The 19,840-nt window shown below is 40.0% G+C and overlaps 1 protein-coding gene across 7 annotated transcripts in view; it reads left to right on the top strand.

Moving 5' to 3' along the window:
• asap1b (ArfGAP with SH3 domain, ankyrin repeat and PH domain 1b) overlaps window positions 1-19,840 on the top strand; it is a 54,944-nt gene that overhangs the window by 19,208 nt on the left and 15,896 nt on the right. For 4 of the 7 annotated variants that reach the window (XM_034861798.1, XM_034861795.1, XM_034861797.1 and 1 more), the window contains exons 2-13: window positions 1,310-1,382; window positions 4,688-4,833; window positions 6,653-6,727; window positions 7,177-7,226; window positions 7,392-7,521; window positions 13,252-13,337; window positions 15,149-15,224; window positions 16,180-16,266; window positions 16,948-16,956; window positions 17,206-17,306; window positions 17,435-17,504; window positions 19,554-19,641. In XM_034861798.1, the coding sequence (XP_034717689.1) occupies window positions 1,310-1,382; window positions 4,688-4,833; window positions 6,653-6,727; window positions 7,177-7,226; window positions 7,392-7,521; window positions 13,252-13,337; window positions 15,149-15,224; window positions 16,180-16,266; window positions 16,948-16,956; window positions 17,206-17,306; window positions 17,435-17,504; window positions 19,554-19,641 (991 nt within the window). The remainder of the gene's footprint in view (window positions 1-1,309; window positions 1,383-4,687; window positions 4,834-6,652; window positions 6,728-7,176; window positions 7,227-7,391; window positions 7,522-13,251; window positions 13,338-15,148; window positions 15,225-16,179; window positions 16,267-16,947; window positions 16,957-17,205; window positions 17,307-17,434; window positions 17,505-19,553; window positions 19,642-19,840) is intronic. The other 3 variants (XM_034861799.1, XM_034861796.1, XM_034861794.1) reach the window with 1 other exon arrangement.

Raw genomic sequence — 19,840 nt, 5'->3', positions numbered from 1 at the left:
ATTGTGGTACATAAATCCGACTCTTTGGGATTAAATGGGGCTCAAACAATCCCCAAACATGTAATTGACATCATCTGTTCTCTATTTTACTTTAGTTTTATTTTATCACCAACTATGTACTACATTCACACGTATTAGAGTAGAGTCACTCCAAAAAACAATTGAGGCATTGTTGCACTTTTAAGCCACTGTTTGGAGAAGGTTTATATCTGCCAATGGCAAATTATTTCCATAAAATATTATAATCATGACATCTTTAATGCAAGGTTTTATTAAATAAATAAGATAATGAAAACAGAAAAGGCCCTAATAAAATAACAGGACAAAAAACCATCATCTCCTTAAAATTGAAAAACATACTCAGTGTTAGAGAAAAGTGCAATCAAGAGAGATTTCACCATAATGCTCTACTGATGAGGTAATGAGAAGGCAACAGCACTGCAATGAAAATGAAAGATTATTACAAGACAGGTTGATGAAGAAAATGTAAGGCTGTAAAATCTAAAAGCCAGTAAAAATGGAGTTAAAAGGTAATTTAATGTCCCCCCTGAATAAAATGTACTTGTGTTTAGGTTGCAGGCCAGAAATCAAACATTCAGAACGCAAGATGTGTCTGACTGTGGTGTGACTTCAGATGTAGTGGATATTTTCCCCGGCAGGGACCAAGCTGAGCAATAAGGGCGCATGATGAGTTTTTCTGATATGTGAAAGATGTTTTTCCTTGTGTTTTTTTTGGTGGGGGTGGTGTGTACATCAGTTGAAGGTACATACTACATAGTGTTGTGATCCATTTTGTCTTTGAAGTGGTTTTCTGTTTATATTGGTCTTTATTTTAACTCCATGGCGCTTTGGATGCTGAACTCTGAGCATTAATCTCAAATTGCAAGGGAGTGCGACAGATAGTTCACAGTAAAAATAGGGCAGGTGCAGTGTTCATTTTTCTAGCCTTTAAATGTTTCATTGTGAATAATTATCGTATTAAAGAACCGTTATCAAATTGGATATCCCTATTTTGCCTATTAGAAAGCACAAAGGCTTTTCTCCAGCAGGTAGTAGTAGTTTAATGATTTATGCTGCATTCAGGTCAAGCACTGTATTGTGAGCACTCTGTCTACATTAGCTTTATGGACTATGCATGCTTTGAATAACTGAGCAAATGTTGTTCTTATACCCTACATTTATCACGTTTACTATAGCGTTAAATCAAAATGATCTTTGTTGTCTTCTGATGTGAATGTTTCCTGTATGCTCTGTAAAGATGAAACCAATTCAATGGTTTTAAATGCGACCTCTCGGCCTCTTTTCTTAGGCTTTGGACCAGGATCGAACCTCCCTGCAGAAGGTGAAGAAATCAGTGAAGGCCATCTACAATTCAGGACAAGGTGAGACTGTCTGTTTCTAAATTTGTCAGGCCTGAATGAGCTTTAGCTGATGGTTGGAGTTGTGCTCACAACCCTTTCCAAAAACATTAAACAAAAATCCCTAGAGGAGAGCCCAGGATTTCTTACAGGGGTCTTTAACAAAAAAAGAGGATTGAATTTCTTTGTCTGGAAAATTGCCTTTTGTGGGACAGATGGCGTTTTGTGTGAGTGTGTTTTTCAGGCTGTCCCAGAAACCAACACCTGAGTTTGTTTTGCTCGTTGCTGTGACATGGATCCTCAGTATTTTTCCACTGACTACTTTTCAGAGCAGCCTCCTCCCTGTAAATTGACAGTTTCAGATGTTAGACCCACAGAGAAGTTTGTTTTTTCTCCACAGAAAAGACAGTTTACCTTAATCTCACTGGGACTCTGACAGTTTCATCAACAACCGGAACAACTCTTAGGTTGAGTTTCTCATCAGTTAGCCACTAGCTGGTTACTTTGGCTATATCTTCATATAGTGATAGCGTACTCTACAGCTGTTTTCAAAACTGCTCCCTCATTCACTCACCCACTATTCCCAAAATAGTATTTTTTAAATAATGAAATAAATAGGGAACAACTAAACGAGATTTCGGACACGCACTGAAAACACATTGATGCAAGACTTGCGTTAGGAGATGCGCCTGTCACTACCCGATGTGGGTCGAGTGCAGATGTGAGCTGCGCATGTGCCACTTTTGCGACAAGTAGCCTACAAGATGCTAAGGAGAGACTTCTGTAATGTTAGTACAGTAACGTTAGCAATCAAACAATCATAGAAAGCTAAAACGCTTTTGAAATGATTTTCATCTTCTGTTATTGTTTGTAATGAGAAAAGTTTATTATTTCATGGATTTCACAAATTTCAGTATGACACGTTATGCCCAAAACCATTTGAATTTGAGCATGCACGACTCAAATTTGCACTCGACTCACATTGGGTAGTGACAGCACCTGTTGTTTGTGTGACGGAGATGGGCGCGCCCAGCATCATGTGAACAAACAAAATAACAAAAATAATTCTAATATGTCCCTGAAACAAACCAAGCACTCAGGACAATAGTAAAAGGTTGTATATATGTTGCATGTTCCATTTCCACTGGTAAGAAACAAAAGCCCGCACCACTTTTCCTTTTCAGTTTTTGTGGTGACTTCTGCTTCTTCTTCTCCTCCGGGAAAACACGGCCGCGCTGCATAGTGGTATACCGGAGTAAAATGTAGGCTACATTGTATGTGCACTCAAATTAGCTGTGCATTGTGGGTATTTTATAGTGGACTATGTAGTGAATGACATTTACCGGGAGAATTCGAACGCCACTACAAAATGGCAAACACCCTATATAGTGCACTATTTCAGAGATAGGGTTTCAAACACAGCTTATATTATCTAAAAATAGAAATAAAAATGGGATGTTTTTGCATTTTGAAAATGTAATGAATAGTTAAACTTGTGGCTATAGCCAGGATTTTAGAAACACAGGGGCACACAGTTATAATCCTTAAGATTTCAGTCCTGGTTGACTTTGTGACACCCACGGTTACTGATGCTAACAGCAAACCCTCTTTGAGAAGCTACTGTTAGAAATATAACAAAAGAGCAGGTGCATCATTTACAGTACAGCAGCCAGTGTACAAAGTTAGCACCGTGCTTTAGTCAAATGCTGGGGTAAGACTGGTAGGTTTGCTTCACTTACCAGCCAAAAAAAACAATGTTAATCTATTGCATAGCTCATAAAGATATGAACATTCACTAGCCGCACTGGTGGGGTGAAAAAAAGTTAAATTTTGAACCTTGCAGCCAACATACACTACATCTCATTGTTTTAGTAAAGAAATCAGTCAATAATTGACCTTTTCCCATCGTTTTTGAGCAATAGCGGTTTGATTTCATGCTGCACTCTGCGCAAGAAGTTTTCCATTTAACAGAAGGTTACATAGCTTGATGAGGAGTTGTTCACTGTGGCTGGCAGCTCTTGTTCCATTACTCACTGCAAAACATTTCAACTGATTTGCTGTCAAACAAATACCAAAAATGACCGTGGTCTTAATTTGTCTTGATCAACAATCCCAGTTAGGACTAACCTCTGTGAAAACCACATCACGTTTCCTGTGGCTTCTCAACAATACAAGCCACTTCTGTGCTTTTTTGAAGCAGCAGCAGTAGGAAGTGTTGGGTTTGCATCAGCTGCCATGATGTGGTGTTAGGAGAGCAGACAGTAAACAACGATGCTGATATCAATCAGATAAAACTATAATCACTAACACTGGATTACATACTGCATTGTTTTCTGTAAATCCCTCACACATAGGTAGTAATTCTGAATATAGTCCGGGTATGATGGACCGCGCCATTACTGCTCTTTATAAAACCCACTACAGCATATAGAGAGATAATTACTGAATGTAATGCAGAAGAAATGTCGGCTTGACATAAATAGGGCTTGAATTTTTTGTTGGCCCATAAAATAATCACCATGTGTTAGTTTTTGAATTGTGTAATGTAAAGAATACAATGCAAAACAATACAGTGGACATGAGCTCTTTGACCTCAATTCTAAATACTGCCTTGTTTGGACTGTGTTTGATTTTACAGTATGCTAAAAGTTCAATATGGCTGCTGCAGGAATGAGCTCTAGAGGGTGCTTGTCTCAGACGCCCTCCCTCTTAGAACTCCTTAGATTTAGCAACAGTCGGAACATCACTTCCCCTTGCAGCTCCTCTCCAACTTTCACTTAACAACAAGGACTGATGGATGCTGCTGTTGACTGACCAGAGTCCCCTAGAGTCTCACAGACCTGGACAACCACACAATGTGCTATGCTGGCATTTGCTTTGTATAAAATGACTTATTATAATCAGAAACAACAGGTTATGGTCACACATTTATTGTTTTGCTTGTGTAGCTGCACTGATATAAGACTTTCCATTGTAGAATCTGTTGACTATTCCTGCCACATTTGTGTTATTATGAACATCACCAGGATATCTGAGAAGATTATCAAGCCTGTTGGTTGCAGTTTTTTTTTAATACTGACGGCTACGGGGGGAACTACAGGAATTGTTGGGTCTTTGTAAATTATACAGTGTGGTCTAGACCTAATCTACCTGTAAAGTGTCTTGAGATAACTCTTGGTATTTGATAATATAAATCAAATTGAATTGTATTAAATTGTATTGAACATACATATTTGGTTTGGTAATATTGAAGTTTGCCAACAGCTAATCATCAGCCAGAGTTCAAGGCAGATAAACTGACCAGTGGTTGACCTCTGTTTCCAACACAGACCACGTCCAGAATGAAGAGAACTACGCTCAGGCTCTGGACAAATTTGGCAGCAACTTCATAAGCCGGGACAACTCCGACCTGGGAACGGCTTTTGTCAAGTTTTCCTCCCTCACCAAGGAGCTGTCTGCCCTACTGAAGAACCTGGTGAGTTCAAGATGTCAACATTTGTGTGTGCGCCTCATGAAGAAAGAACCAGAAGAATTCTCAATGTTAGCATGTTAACAGGCTGACGTACTTCAACTAACTTCTATATGTGGTTTAGGATTTTGGTATAGTTTAGTGGAGAAGTTGAAGAGGTTACTGATGGAAAATTTCTCACAAATGTAGTGATAGTTTTGTATGTACCTACAGGTTCATCACTGTCTATCCTTTTTAAAACTCTACAAAATTTGCTTATGCAGTCAGACTGACTGCAGCTATATCTTCCTCCAAGCTTTGTATTTTTTCCCTTGTCGAGGTTCTTATCTGCCTGCCGTGGATATCCTCTGACGTTTCTGTTGAATAATGTGCCTGTTTGAATCCTATGTGAGTGATTGTTGTTGGAAGACGAGTCAATCCCCCCCCCCTCTCTCCCTCTCTTCCTGTGTGGCTGACAACGAGATTAGACTCCATAAATAAGCTTGGCAGCACCAGGAACTACTCTGTGTGTGTGTGTGTGTGTGTGTGTGTGTGTGTGTGTGTGCATGTGTGTGTGTGTGTGTGCATGTGTGTGTGTGTGCATGTGTGTGTGTGTGTGCGCACGTGCGTGTGTGTGTGCGCACGTGCGTGTGTGTGTGTGCGCACGTGTGTGTGTGTGTGCGCACGTGTGTGTTTGTGTGTGTGTGTGTGCGCACGTGTGTGTTTGTGTGTGTGTGTGTGTGTGTGCGCACATGTGTGTGTGTGTGTGTGTGTGTCTGTGTGTGTGTGTACGTGTGTCCATAAACCTTCCTAAATCACCCAGCTGTTGGTGATACATGCATATTGCAGGAAAGTGAAGTTTTCCCCACTCTTCGTCTCCTTTTTTCTATCTCTTGACTCTTGTTTTTCCATTTTTCAGTTTTATTGAGTGAGTTTTTTAGACTTCAATAACTGCGCCCCAAGGGCTGCTGGTATGTGTGTGCACTACAAATGAGAATTGATGAATGGTGCTTGTCCTAGATGTCCTACATGTGTTATCGGCTTAAATTAAAGGGTTTTATACACAAATGTTTCCACTTTATGGCCAGCTTTTCATCATCTTTCTTAGAGGTTATTGTTTTTTGTGAGTGGGGTTTTCTGGCACAACTTCACATACTTCAAGGTTTCATTGAGAGTGTTATGATCCTGATGATTGCCATGAGTCAAAAGACCTCAGTTTTAAAATGAAGTTGTTCTATATACTACAAGTGTTGCTGTAGTTTTGACCTTTTTGAGAATCGTCTACTAACAGAGATGCTTCCAGGATGGGCTGTTAGAGCACACCGGCAGCCAGCCAGTAGAGGATTGATTCTGACTTCGGCCATATGCAAGACAAGCACTTAAGAAGCACATTAGCACCCATTAAGCGTTGTTTACTTCCTTGACTGCTGCTGTGTGTCTGTGTAGACTTGGCTTACAACAACAGGGACTTAAATGCTTAGTACTGTTGTACATGACCTTGCTGATCTTAATGGTTTGAGCTGCTGAGCATAACTGTAGCAACCCGAGCTGTTGGCAACAAGCTCTTGCTAATTCTTCAATACACTACTTTGCACTTTTGCTTTATTGTTGCAAATTTCTTTATTCAGCAGCGGCAAAGTGTGTTGCACTGCAACTGTAGGTGAAAGGATAAGGCTGTAGTTATAGTAGATTTTTGTTATTTCAACAAATGCCACAAATATACTATAAAATAATAAAAATAACAATGTCTTAGTCCATCTTTAAGTGCTCAACAGTTTGCCTTCCTTGTCTATGTTACCCAAACCCAATTCCCTTTATTCACACCCAAGACGTTCTTCTCTTACAGCTCCAGAGCCTCAGCCACAATGTGATCTTTACCCTGGACTCGCTGCTGAAGGGCGATTTGAAAGGCGTAAAAGGGGTAAGATTTACTGTAAAACAGTTTCTCTTCCTGAAATCTTTTCTCTCTCTTGACTCTTCCGCCCCCCCTCACTTCATTGCAAGACGCGGCAGCGGGACAGGGAAAATAGATGCCTCGTCAGCACATCTCTCATTCTCTCTATTAACCTCTGTATGTTGAGTGTAAGCGAGAACAGACCACAGAGACGGGGGAGTGCTCTGTTTAAAAGCTCACACTGTAAATCTTGAAGAAGTAAACAGTCTTGATGCGAGTGGCGAGTAACTGGGTCATGAACCGTTGTTTGCCGTCCAAGGAGAGGCGGGGTCGCTCGCTGGCTGTCCAGGGCATAAATTGTGAGAGGAGTGAGGCATTTGTTGGAACTCTGGTAGTGTTCCAACTCTGCAAATAAATCTGTCCCTGGGGTGACCTCTTTGTAGTTTGCTGATGCTTGTCGTCTTGTGTTTCTGCAGGACATAAAGAAGCCCTTCGACAAAGCATGGAAAGACTACGAGGCCAAGTTGTAAGTGGATAATTAAAGTTTGCTGTAACCCCGCCTATTTGCACCATCTAGCTCATTATAGAGTACTGAATAATGGATCAAACACTGCTTATAGGCCGCAGTATTGTTTGCACACACATAATTAAAAACAGAGAAGGTCGGTAATAGTCCTTTCCTCTCTGTCAGTACAAAGATCGAGAAGGAGAAACGAGAACACGCCAAGCAACATGGGATGATCCGCACTGAGATCACCGGGGCTGAGATCGCCGAGGAGATGGAGAAGGAGCGGCGTCTCTTCCAACTCCAGATGTGCGAGGTACATTGTAAAATGTAGCTTCAGTATTAGGAATTTTTTTGGTTAGCTTCTCAGCAGTAATCAAGCACCAGAGCACAGGCCCAGAACTTATCCCCACAACACAGCTTTGTGTGTCTTTTATTTGGCTGTCTCATTGTAAACCACTTGTGATTGTAAAAATTACCTCCATATTTATGTTGTGGTAGGTTGTGGTCAGACAATAAAGCCTCCTTATTCATTTCAATGAGACAAGGGCTCTGGCAAGACAATTGAACCCAGCTAAACTTGTGCAGCAGCATAGTGTATTATCATCTGACATTGCACGCATGGATTATCGTACATGTAAGCGGAGATTGCTTTTCTTTTTTGAAATTATTCTTTCCTTTTTTTTAGGCCTTATTAGATAGTCAAGATAGAGATACTATATATATTTTCATCATGATAACCTTCCGGATTTGCGAAATGCTATATTATCACAAATATAAACCATTATCTAGTGTTTTAATGTCCGATAAGTCTTCAAATTCATGGGTCTGTCACCCAAAAACACCCTTCTTGGATCATGTTTCGTCTTTTCTCTAACCCACACAATCCCAGCAACGCTGCGCTATTTTTGGTTTGAGCACCCACCTATTAAAATCCTATATCTACCATATATATATATATATATATATATATATATATATATATATATATATATATATATATATATATATATATAGAGTAGCTTTAACACTTGTGCAGCTCGACATGAAGGGATTAAAGCAGCCAAAAGATGCCAAAAGTAGCAGTACCTACATGAATTCATTCATGAACAAAGTTTATACAGCTGTCTGCCTCAACACTCAAACTGGTTGTTACAATGATTGTATGTCAGTGGATATAATTTAGAAAATACAACAAACATCTCATGGCACGTGATATATAAATGTCAGATATTTGAGCAGCTCGTACCAAACAGTCAAACTGTTAGTCTTTAAGTGTTTTCAGATGTTTCCCTGGTTTTCTAAACTTGTTAGCCTATTTGAGTTCTCTTTGGTATTATCGCTCAAAGACTAAGACTTAAAGTAATCTGACAGCTGGAATTAAGTGTAAAACAAATGTGAGTTCTTAATGTTCCCAAGAGAATCAGAACAAACTGTTAGAGCTCACTCTGCTTTGCCAAAAACCTCTCTAGTGGTGGGTGGTGACGCCTACGCCTTGTTCACTGTTTTATTCCGTAAGATTTTTAACTCAAATTACATAATGGACCAATGGCTCTTGCACTGCTGTTGCTTTTGTGAATTATTCACTTCAGAACTTGCTGCAGTCCTTTTGTGCCCTGCCATGCGGATTTGCCCTCTTCTCAGTGGCGCAGAGGTTTTCCTTGCCCACATTTTCCACCTGTATTTTCGAATTCTGTTACAGACAGGTGTTTAATTAAAGGTGCAATATGTAATACTTACAGGTAGTGTTTAAAATAGTTTCTACAGTACAAATTCAAAATACTGGAGATATTCATATCCCCCGCCCCCTCCTCAATTACAGTGGGAACCGCTAAAAATACCACTACATTGCCGTCCATTTACAACCTACTGAAATACACACGTTATTGGCCTAGAATTTACGTTAACAATTGCTAAACACACTGCAAACTCACTGTCCTCTCTTCCTGATTTACAGTACGCTACACATTGTAAACAGCCGTGGCCCGCTTGCCCGGTCCTCCGGTAGCGCTAGCAGTTTGCAGGGTTAGCATGGCGGCTTTAGCCATGACTAGTCGGGATAACTATACTGGCTTTGTCTCAATTGTTTTTGCAAGTAATCAACTCGGGTACTCTAGCTACTATATAATTCAATGTTAGTACACAAATGTTGAAACGCGAAATGCCCGTCCCTTGTAGCCGTGATAAATTAGCGTGAAGCTAATACTTATCTATCAGGAGCAAATTAGACAACTCAATGTCCTTAGGGGGCTCTAAGCTGTCTCCATCTTTCAAACACATCTCCAATACTTACCTATGGTTTTAACATCTCTGGTCACGCAACTGTTAGAAACATACTGTTATTTTTTTAGGTCGGTTAGAATCTACCTACGTCGATCCCGTTCATTTGTTTGCTTTCATGGCTGTACTAACGTTAAAGCTGTAGCCACTGGGTTTACGTTTTGACAGTCTGTCAAACTGGGCAGTTGATAACATTACACAGGCCAAAACACAAACAGAAATTTCAAAAGGAGAAAATACTGGCATTAGCATTGTTGTTATAAAAAAAAGTAGTTGAGCTAGCACGTTTCCTTAATATCTGATGACGCGTTGGGGTCATTTTGGGGTTTTGTTATAGTAAATATATTACATATTGGACCTTCAATTCAGGTTTATGTACTTTTAATGTTTTCTATGAAGCGCTAAACATGAAACAAAGGGATAGATAAGAATACAACAAAGCTCTGAGAAGCTGTTCTTTAAAAAAAAAAAAAAGCTTTGAGCTAAGTGCTACCAACAGCATGCTAACATGCTCACATTGACTATGATGAAATGTTGATGTTTAGCAGATATAATGCTTTCATCTTTCAGCCTGTTAGCATACAGTAACTACAGCTGAGCTTTACGGTAATATCTTAGTTTTTACCTCAGGTATTTGGTCACCAAAGACATTGCCCTCCTTAAAGCCACGTTAGTAGCATAGCTCAAAAGAGAATTCATCAAAGTTAATGCAAGTATTTAAAGTATGAAGCTGCTGGCATCCAACATGAAGCCCTCATCTATTAATACTTTTTTAGCCCTCCCAGTGATAGCTCTTAGGATGCCAACTGCTAAGTTTCTTGGTTGGCACTAGCAGAGCGTTTGAAGAAGGAAGCCAAATTTTGAAAAACCCTTCCAAATATTATCATATAGAAATGATTAGAAAAATGTGTAGGGCAACATTATAAAAGTTTATATTAATAGATTTTGTCACAATTAATTGTCTCACTTCTTGTTGGCTTTGGAGAACTGTTTACACATTTTGTTATAGATTGAGTAAGTTATTCTGTAGTCTACAACTTGAGCCCCATTTTCTTTTTAGGCTATGCTTTTTTTAATGTTGGCGAATTGGCACCATTAAAAGTATGCCAAATTAACTGTTAGCAGTCCCTGTTTCCAGCGTACCCATTGGTGTACAGACAGCTGTTACTGGATTATTTATATAATTTATCTAAGAAGACTTTTATTAAGTTAGTAGGAGCGTCTTTTTTCTATAATTCCTATATGGATGTATGGATTTGTCCCACTGAATCTAAGTATATGTGTATGTAATATATGTTTTACCTACCATAACACCAGCATACACCTCAGTATCTTTGCCTTACAACTCTCCCCCATAAAACTCTTCTACACCGTCTCACAATTGGAAATACCCTCCTGGTATAATATATTTAGAAGCTGTCTCCTTTTTTTTCTGGGAACATGACCAAAATCAAATGATTTAGGCAAGTCAGTTTTCCTTTTCCTTTAGTATTCCAGTTGAAACCTCAATTTAAAAGTTTTATCATGATTTCAGGAGATCTCCTCTACAGTCATTGTATTATCCACTTTTGTAGCCTCATGTCTAAATGAGTTGTAGCTCCCACGCTATATTAACAATGGCTGCCTCAAGTCCAGATTTAATTTTATGTTTCTAGTCATCTGAAGAGCTTTGTCATGTCCATGCACTGATTTACAGGATGATGGATTTGTTGTGTCCTCATAGGACTGCACTCTGAACAGTGCCTATTGGTTGTTCCAGGGTAAAAACGTCAAATAAAAGGTCTTTGTGGTTTTGGTTACTTGTTACTTAACAAGCCTCTCTGTAAATAGTAGTTAGATGACTCTGTGTTTTGAAGAATTTCCCCTAAACAAGCATTAAAGGGCTCTATTTTGAAAGCATAATTTACTTGTTTTTAGACATACATGATGTGATAGTTTCAGACCAAGTGAAGTTCAGTGTTCAGGCCAAAAATAATGAATTTTGAAAGACAGGTATCTTTGTCAGGGATTAAATTAGCTGGTTAGCTGCCTGGTCATTTTATCTATAAGCAGTTTCTCAATTGATTTTTCCAGAAAAAGTAGTACTGTAGTACTGTAAGTAGTACTTAACCAAGATATAAGAGTTGAAACCGATACTGCAACTATTGACCATCATTTTAACCTTTTGAGTAATTTCTTTGTCAAAATGCCAAACAGTCTCTGGTCCCAGCTTTTCAGATGTGAAGATTTGCTTATTTTCTTTGTCGTGTATTTCAGTAAACTGCATACCTTTTGGGTTTTGGAGTTTTAGGTGAACAACAAAAATAATTTAGAAGAAAACCAAGAAATACATTCAGGCACTTTCAATTAAATTTTTTGACATTTATTGAATAAACATTTAACTCATTAATCAAGAAAACGGCTGGCAGACAAATTATTAATGGAAATAATAGTCAGTTGCAGTCTTACAAGATAAACAGCATTTATACCACAATGTAAAAATGACATTATAGAAGATTTTATCCATTTTGCATATGTAAAGCGGACCTAGTTTTGTGTTATGTAATTGACAAAGTTATGTGGTTTATCTGTATTTTCTGCTTGTTGTATGTCTATAAGGTGCTCTACCAATTAAAATGAATCAAGATAATCACAAACATGAAAGATTTTCTAAAACAATAGTTGTCATGGCTTGAAATACCAGCGTAGCTGCTGCTGTTGTGTGTAGGACAGTTGCTGCAGTCAGTGGTACAATATGTTCATCCCACTTAACCTAATTTCTCTCTGTGTGCGTGCACTCTCACGCGCTCGCTCGCTCTCTCGCTCACTGCATGTTACTCAATCACCAGATTACAGAATGCTCTCACTCTCTCACCCTTTTCATCCCTACGTTGCCAGTGAAGGAGTGTGGAAACGCAGGGCTCAGCAGGCTGCATTATGTCCTGCTCAGACACGGCAGCAGTGCGAGCGATGCTGCTCATTCACACAAAAGAGTCCAAACACGCACATGCGGCCGCACTCTCCCAAACACTGAACCCACACAGGGCTCAGACAAAATGTGGTTGATCTCCCATCCAGCAGGCGCTGTCAGCCAGACAAAGGGACAACACATGCATGCATACACACGTATATGCACATACACATGCACTCATGCATATGCTAACACACATACATCCACGCACATGATAGAAGGAGCAAATTGAAACTGCATGTTGGCGTCATAAGCTTCAGAAAGCTTTTGTGTAATAGATTAAATGTCTGCTGTGGGGCTGAAAGTATTTTTTAGCTGTGACTCTGTAAATCTCTGTGGATTGGCATGTTGTTGGATTAGCTCAGATTATTTTTTATTCATTTGGTGGGAGCCCTGTCTGAAGACTCCTCGCTTGTTTGAATCCTCAGACACCCAGACTGAGCACACAGTCTACAAAGCACTTCCTCTGGAGGCTATTCTCTCTTTTTTTATGATGCTAATGCAAAATATTTTTTTATTTAGATCAAGGCAGACGGGATGGTATTCTCTTGTACTGCAAGTGTGTTAACCAGTCTGGTCCCCACTCCCACAGTGTCAAGGCAGCCTTGGCTCATACATCAAAGCCTTCATAGCTCACCCAGATGCGATTATAATAACTCAAAGTGTTCATATTCTAAATTTTCATGGCAAAGCAGAAGTCTTTATTTTCTGTATTACAGCTCTGTCACATTATACTTTATTAAGCAAAACTAAAATCCTTTTAATAGCCTGAATTTCAACTTGAACTTGAACTCTGCACCTCTCTTTGCTTTGCAGTACCTCATCAAAGTAAATGAGATCAAGACCAAGAAAGGAGTGGACCTCCTCCAGAACCTGATTAAGTATTACCACGCACAGTGCAAGTAAGTACCACTCTAATCCCCCCGAACCCAAATGTGTGAAGCTCCCCTGTTGTGCATAACACCCACTGAGAAATGTATTTCAAAACACAAAATGGTTGCTCTTAATGTAAATTTTCTATCTCCTGTATGATTCACAGATCTTGAGGGTACACAGTCAAATGTATGGCTTTCATAAATATGCACAGGTCATTATGGAGATATGTTCTGACAGCTCTGGGGCTTGGTGGGTAAATAAGTGGGCGCACTCTGTGCCAGAACCACAGCTCACAACGCCCTGTGACAAAATGACACATTTACTCTCAGCGTTGCTAGGTCCTGTCATAACACTAGGACCAAACAGTATACTTCCCGGTTTAATATGTTCAACCTGGGCCTTGATGGATAGAAAAGCTGCAGTGGTGATGGATTAGAAATAAAAAAGCAATCAATGAAGAGCGGAGGGACAGGTGGTTGACTACTCACTGGTCTTGCTAGACCCTCTTCCAAAGCGTTCCGTAAGAGGGTCTGGCTTTTCCACATAGTATTCGGGGTTTGGGAGGAAAACGTGCTCTGGGTTACTGGTCTTTCTTTAAACGCATCAGAATTGTCATTGACGGTGCTAAACTAAACTATTCCAGCAGTCAACAATAGTCCTCATAAATCCACCAAATTTAATATTCCAACACAAAGAAAGCGGAAGGAAATGGAAAATACATTTGGCGAAATTCCCTGCAGCACTGGAGAAATCCTAGAAGTGGAACGTGAAGGATAACTGCTCACTGTCCAAAAGAAGAAAACTATTTGTTTTAGTTTTTACCATCTGAACCAATTCATTTAACCAATTAAGAACGTCAAATAAAGGGAAATTTGGGCATTTGCCAGCCGGGCCCAGGGAAACAAAGACTTTTGCATGAACAACATTGATCAGGGTGAGATGCTTATTTACAGATTTCCCCAAAACTTTTAAGTAACAGAAATCTTCTAAACCAGCTATCACACAAGCTAAATCCAAAGTGAGCCACACCGTCCTGACTAGCATAATCAAATTGGCGTATACACATCAATGTGGCTGGAGTGATCCATAGGATGTTCCTATGCAGTTTGCCACAACACCTAGAGGAATTTCCATTGGACTACTTTCTGTGCTTATTTGAAAAAAATATTTTTTTCTTCCAGGAGTCCATATTTCCACAATTTCCCAAAACAGATGTGGTGACACACAAATAACAATATTGTGCAGTAAATGTGTAAAAAATCAACCGGGGTGAATCTTGTCCTTACCTGCAGCATCAACACTTTAACAATACTATACTATAATAACAGACAGGCTTTTTAGTAATCGACATGTAGCGCTGGATGGAGTGGGAGGAAAAATGGGGGATCCTTGATGCACAGATTAAAAGCAAACAGGCAGAGGAGAGATGTGACAGAGAACAAAATGAACAGAGAAAGGGAAAGGTGGGCAGGGGCTGGAGAGAGGGAGGTCATTAGTGGTGATTTGCAGCTGCAGCGCTGCATAGAGGTGTGTTACACTGACAGATCTGTGATGGATTTCAGGATGTGCTAAGCACCTCTGCAAATCTGCCGTGGAACATGGCCAGCTACGATTTCTGTGCCAAGAGCCGGAGGCCCCATAACGAGCCAAGCTATACATTAAACATCAACTGCACCAATCTCCTCTCTCTCTGTGACCTTCACAGTGTCCCAAAGCAGCACAGTCCAACACTTGACATATGCAACGTAGTAATTCCCATAAATGGCTTTCTTGTCTCTCATATTTATTCCAGTGTGTGTTAATGTCAGTGAGATTGACATGTACCTTCCTTTTCCAGTTTCTTCCAGGATGGCTTGAAGACAGCGGATAAGCTGAAGCAGTACATTGAGAAGCTGGCAGCTGATCTCTACAATGTGAATACGCAAATCTTTACCTTTTAATCTCTTCCCATGCTCTTATTTCAGCTTTTATTTCTCCGAGAATCAAAGCTAATCTTTTACGCATATGTACACGCATACGTGTACTTTGACTGTGTTTTTGTTAAATAGTTAAATTTGACAAAACAATCTGAATTCAAGGTCCACTTACTAGCTATTTCTGGAATCTCATGCATTTCTTACAGCATTCAGTGAATTAATTTTGCTCATACTGATGTGATAAAAGCTCTGGGAAAAAGGCTTGTAAGTGGACTTTAAATTGAGATTTCTTTTGGGGTAAAATTGCTTTTTGCGAGATTGAGAATGAAGTTCCATTCTAAATACAGTTTACTATTCAAATAAAAATATTTGCACGAGCCCTAAGAGAAATGACTTACAGCTGTCATGTTTACATAGATCACAATACGTTATAGGAAAGAGAAAGTTATGTCTGGTTCAGAATAGCAAATGTAGCACAAGCAAACATTTAAAAAAGACGAGCCCACACTGACTGCTCACCACTATGTCTTACATACATTACTGCTGTGCTTTCCCCTGACTCAGCAGTTTTATCAGGATACAATGCGCCTGCTGTTATTATACCGCATGAGGGAAGATAGCACATCGGCAGCAACTGTCATGAATCTCCTGGAATCTAGTAAACCTTAAATATCCAAAGATGGAAAAGTAGAAGTTAGACAGAAGATCCCCACACTGTACTGATTGCTCCCTGACTTCTGCTCTTTGTTTTTGGATCCAGCACCTTACATTTTTTTGGGCATGTGCTTTCTTACTGTTTGTATAAAAGAACTTTAAATAAAGTAATGGCAATCAAGTTATTTACAAAAAGTATTTTTATAAATGCAATAAACCACTCTTATGTAAACACAGCTGGTAATCTCCTAGTTCTGCTGGTGCCTCTTTTCCTCAACCTTGCATTTGTCCTCCTCAGATCAAACAAACTCAGGATGAGGAGAAGAAGCAGCTGACTGCCCTGCGGGATCTGATCAAGTCCTCCCTCCAGCTGGACCAGAAGGAGGTAGGCAGGTCACATTCAGAGACACCCGGCCAAATTTAAACTTGTAGCAGGTGAAATTCTTACAAGGCCAGCCCAAACTCAGACACATAGGGCTTAACACAGCATTAGCAGGCCTCATACCAGCCACGCTGCTGTCACACAGACAAGTTAGAAACTTTACACTCCTATCCCACGTTTTTACCACACCTCCTATCACTCTGGCCGCTACCAGGTTTGGAGCTTGTCTCCTGCAGCACAGAGCGAGTGTCCAGTGCTGTACCATGCTGGTAGCCAGTGTGTGGTAGGCTTTGCTGGTGACCAGTGTTGTGCCTCACTGGCTGCTCAGTGGAGAGCCACTCACTATCCGACTTAACACCATCACCCTTAAAAACACTTCCAGCCCCGGATTGATTTATAAAGAATTGGCTGTATGTTTTTGTTCACACATTCACTCTCAGTCTCCTGTTCTGCATGACACAATTTATTTTTTTTACATTTAATGTTCAATTACTGTAGCGTCTTTTGTTAATAGCACACACGGTTAGCAGAACATTTAGAAAGTTAAACACATGAGATTGTGGTTTTGGGCGGCACATGGGTGGGCGGCACACTATTTCACACCCACAGCCTGAACCTGAGCTAGATCTTTCACACCTCTCCCCTCTATCTCCCCCTTCTCTCTTCTGCTTGTCTGGAATCAAGTCTAGAAGAGTAAGTTCTGCTGCATGTTAAGCATGCTGGCATCCGTCTTTTCTGCTTGACAGTAGATTGGTTTGGCCCTTTAGAAGCTTCAGAGCATGTCTTATAGTTTTATTCCTAGTTGAACTTAGGTTTTGAGACCATGGATGTGGTGTGTTTGTGTCTATGTTGCATGTCTTTAAGGAGCCTCTCTATATGCCATGTGTTTAACATTGGTATTTTGTATTTGCGTGTGTGCACGTATTGCGTGGATTTGGACAGGACTCGCAGAGTAAGCAGGGTGGCTACAGCATGCACCAGCTGCAGGGAAACAAGGAGTTTGGCTGTGAGAAGAAAGGTTACCTGCTGAAGAAGAGTGATGGGTAAGCTAACACAGCCATTATTTAAAACAATGTAGAGTGCCATTCATGTTACTTTTAAAATGCACACAGAAAAGAAAGACATAACAAATCCTTTTTTTAATGTGCCCCCACTCCCCTCTTCTTCACAGGCTGAGGAAGGTGTGGCAGAGGAGGCAGTGCTCAGTGAAGGGGGGCATGCTCACCATCTCTCATGCCACAGTGAGTATTAGACGAACACACACACACACACTGTGCGGATCAAAGGGAGAACATCTTGCGGGGATGGTGTGTTGGGCTTTCTCAATCTGGACACTGGCAGAGTGGAATTGACATAGATGGGTTGTCATGGCAACCCTGTCTCCCCCTTCTTATCACCCCTCCCCCCTCTGCCTGCTGCGCCTCGGTGACTCATCTCAGAGTGAGTGTGAGCGCACTGTATACGCTAGCACGTCTGTAGGGTCGTCTCTGCTCTTGTGCAGCTGCAGTAGCTGCTGTGCCGTGTGATAATTTCTTTCCTGTGTGGATGGCAGGAATCTACATACAAATCTGAGTTACTCTATTCCAGTGTCACTGTATTCGAAAATGAAATAAAATTAATGAAATATAATGGTATCATCCAAAGTATCGGTTATAGAAGCTCCCGAAAGATGTCAGAGGATTACAACTTAACTTATGTCCCCCTTATATGATTGCTAACCAGCAAAAGTACTATAGATATCATTCAAACTAAGATGACCTGATTCATATCATTGTGGAGGCTAAAACAGGCTGGGTTTTCTTACATGAATAACTGATCCCCAACAATAAACAAATGTGGGTAATTACCATTTTTGGTATCAACTTAGATTTACCTTTTTAGACACATTTTTTTTCTTGTAGTCTTGTTATAGTTAACAAATCAGTAAAATCAGTTTCATTTCATATTGGTGATAACAGTTTTGGAACTTGCTGGTGCTGCCTATTTGATTACAGATAAAGGAAAATTTGAGGAACGTCAATGAGCTGGCTTGTTGGTTGAGATGGTCAGCCTGGTGAAGTTAATTGTATATAGTATATATAATCTTTGTGCAAATAGACGGATGTACCATGGCAGAGAGGTTAAACTCTGGCAATGCATTTTTAATCATCACACTTGCTGTTTTTATAGTGTTAGGATGTGAGCATGATTTGAACCTTTGCATGGTGACATCCTTTGTGTCTGCTGCGAGAAGTTCAGGCGTAAGTGGTTGTGTCAGATATAATTTGAAAGCTTTCCATTTGTTTAGTTGACTGATGGAGGGACTAAATCTTTAACCTGTCACTCTTGGTAGTTATGCAAGAACTTAAAATAATTTCTTTCTATCTGAAGGCGGTTTCAGCCTTTGTGGCAGCTGAACTCTAGGTGACTCTAGTTGACATGGCGGGTTGCCAGCAAGCCAGTTGAGCTCCACAACTCATCACAGCCTGTTAGCATTTCATTAGCACGTGCCCTGGCCCCTCTTCTGCCCGGGCACTGGCAGGAGACAATGCTCAGTATACATGTGCCAACTGGGTCCAGTATTAAAGTCCACAGCCAGCACGGGCCAGATATTTAACAGGGACAAGAGGCTTCCTCAGTTCAATCCTTTGACTGTAAAATGAACAGTCTATGGTTCAACCTGAATTCTGTAGTTTCATTTAGTGTAAATGTTTAACTGATGAGCAGGTGGCACCTTGTACGGCAGCTGTATGCGACAGTGTGTGAATGGTTCCTTTACTACTATGTTAAAGCTCTTTAAGTAGTTGTTAAGACTAGAAAAGCGCATTTTTATATATATATATATATATATATATATATATATATATATATATATATATATATACACACACACACACACACACACACACACACACACACACACACACACAGTCCAGTTCATTTACATTTATCATGCAAAAATGTTGCTTGTAACTTCTTACTTTAAATATGATGCTTCTCTGTTTTGCTCTGTTTTACATTTTTGTAAATGGAATATGTTGGAGTTTGGAGTGTGTGGCTAATAAAAATGCCAAACATTTGGTGGTTCCAGCTTCTCAAATATGAGTATTTGCTGCTTCTTTTTGTTTAAAATTATTGTAAATTGAATATCTTCTGGGTTTGGACTGTTGTTTATTGGATAAATTGAAAGAACAATAACTTATACTGTCTATAGAGACCATCGTCTATAATTAAGTAATTTGTTGTGATTCTATATTTCCTGTCTGATCCACCATTGTGACCCTTCTTGTGATATTGTTTGTGCTCCACAGTCCAACAGGCAGCCGGTCAAACTCAACCTGCTCACCTGCCAGGTCAAGCCGAGTACCGAGGACAGGAAGTGCTTTGATCTAATTTCTCGTAAGTTTTGCTACATGCCAGATTATATGTTAGTATGAGACAGGTGGGAAATTCCTGCCTTTTACTAAACATCAAAGAAAGTGAATCTGTGGACAGACTTTTTATACTCCATGTCCAACAGGTACCATACCGACAAGTTATATATTTGAATAATTTACTGTATGCTGTCAGTTGCTTCTAGTATTATAAAATGCAATAT

The sequence above is a fragment of the Etheostoma cragini genome, chromosome 22 (assembly GCF_013103735.1).
Source record: "Etheostoma cragini isolate CJK2018 chromosome 22, CSU_Ecrag_1.0, whole genome shotgun sequence".
NCBI lineage: Eukaryota > Metazoa > Chordata > Actinopteri > Perciformes > Percidae > Etheostoma > Etheostoma cragini.
This window is presented reverse-complemented; position numbering and strand designations above follow the sequence as displayed.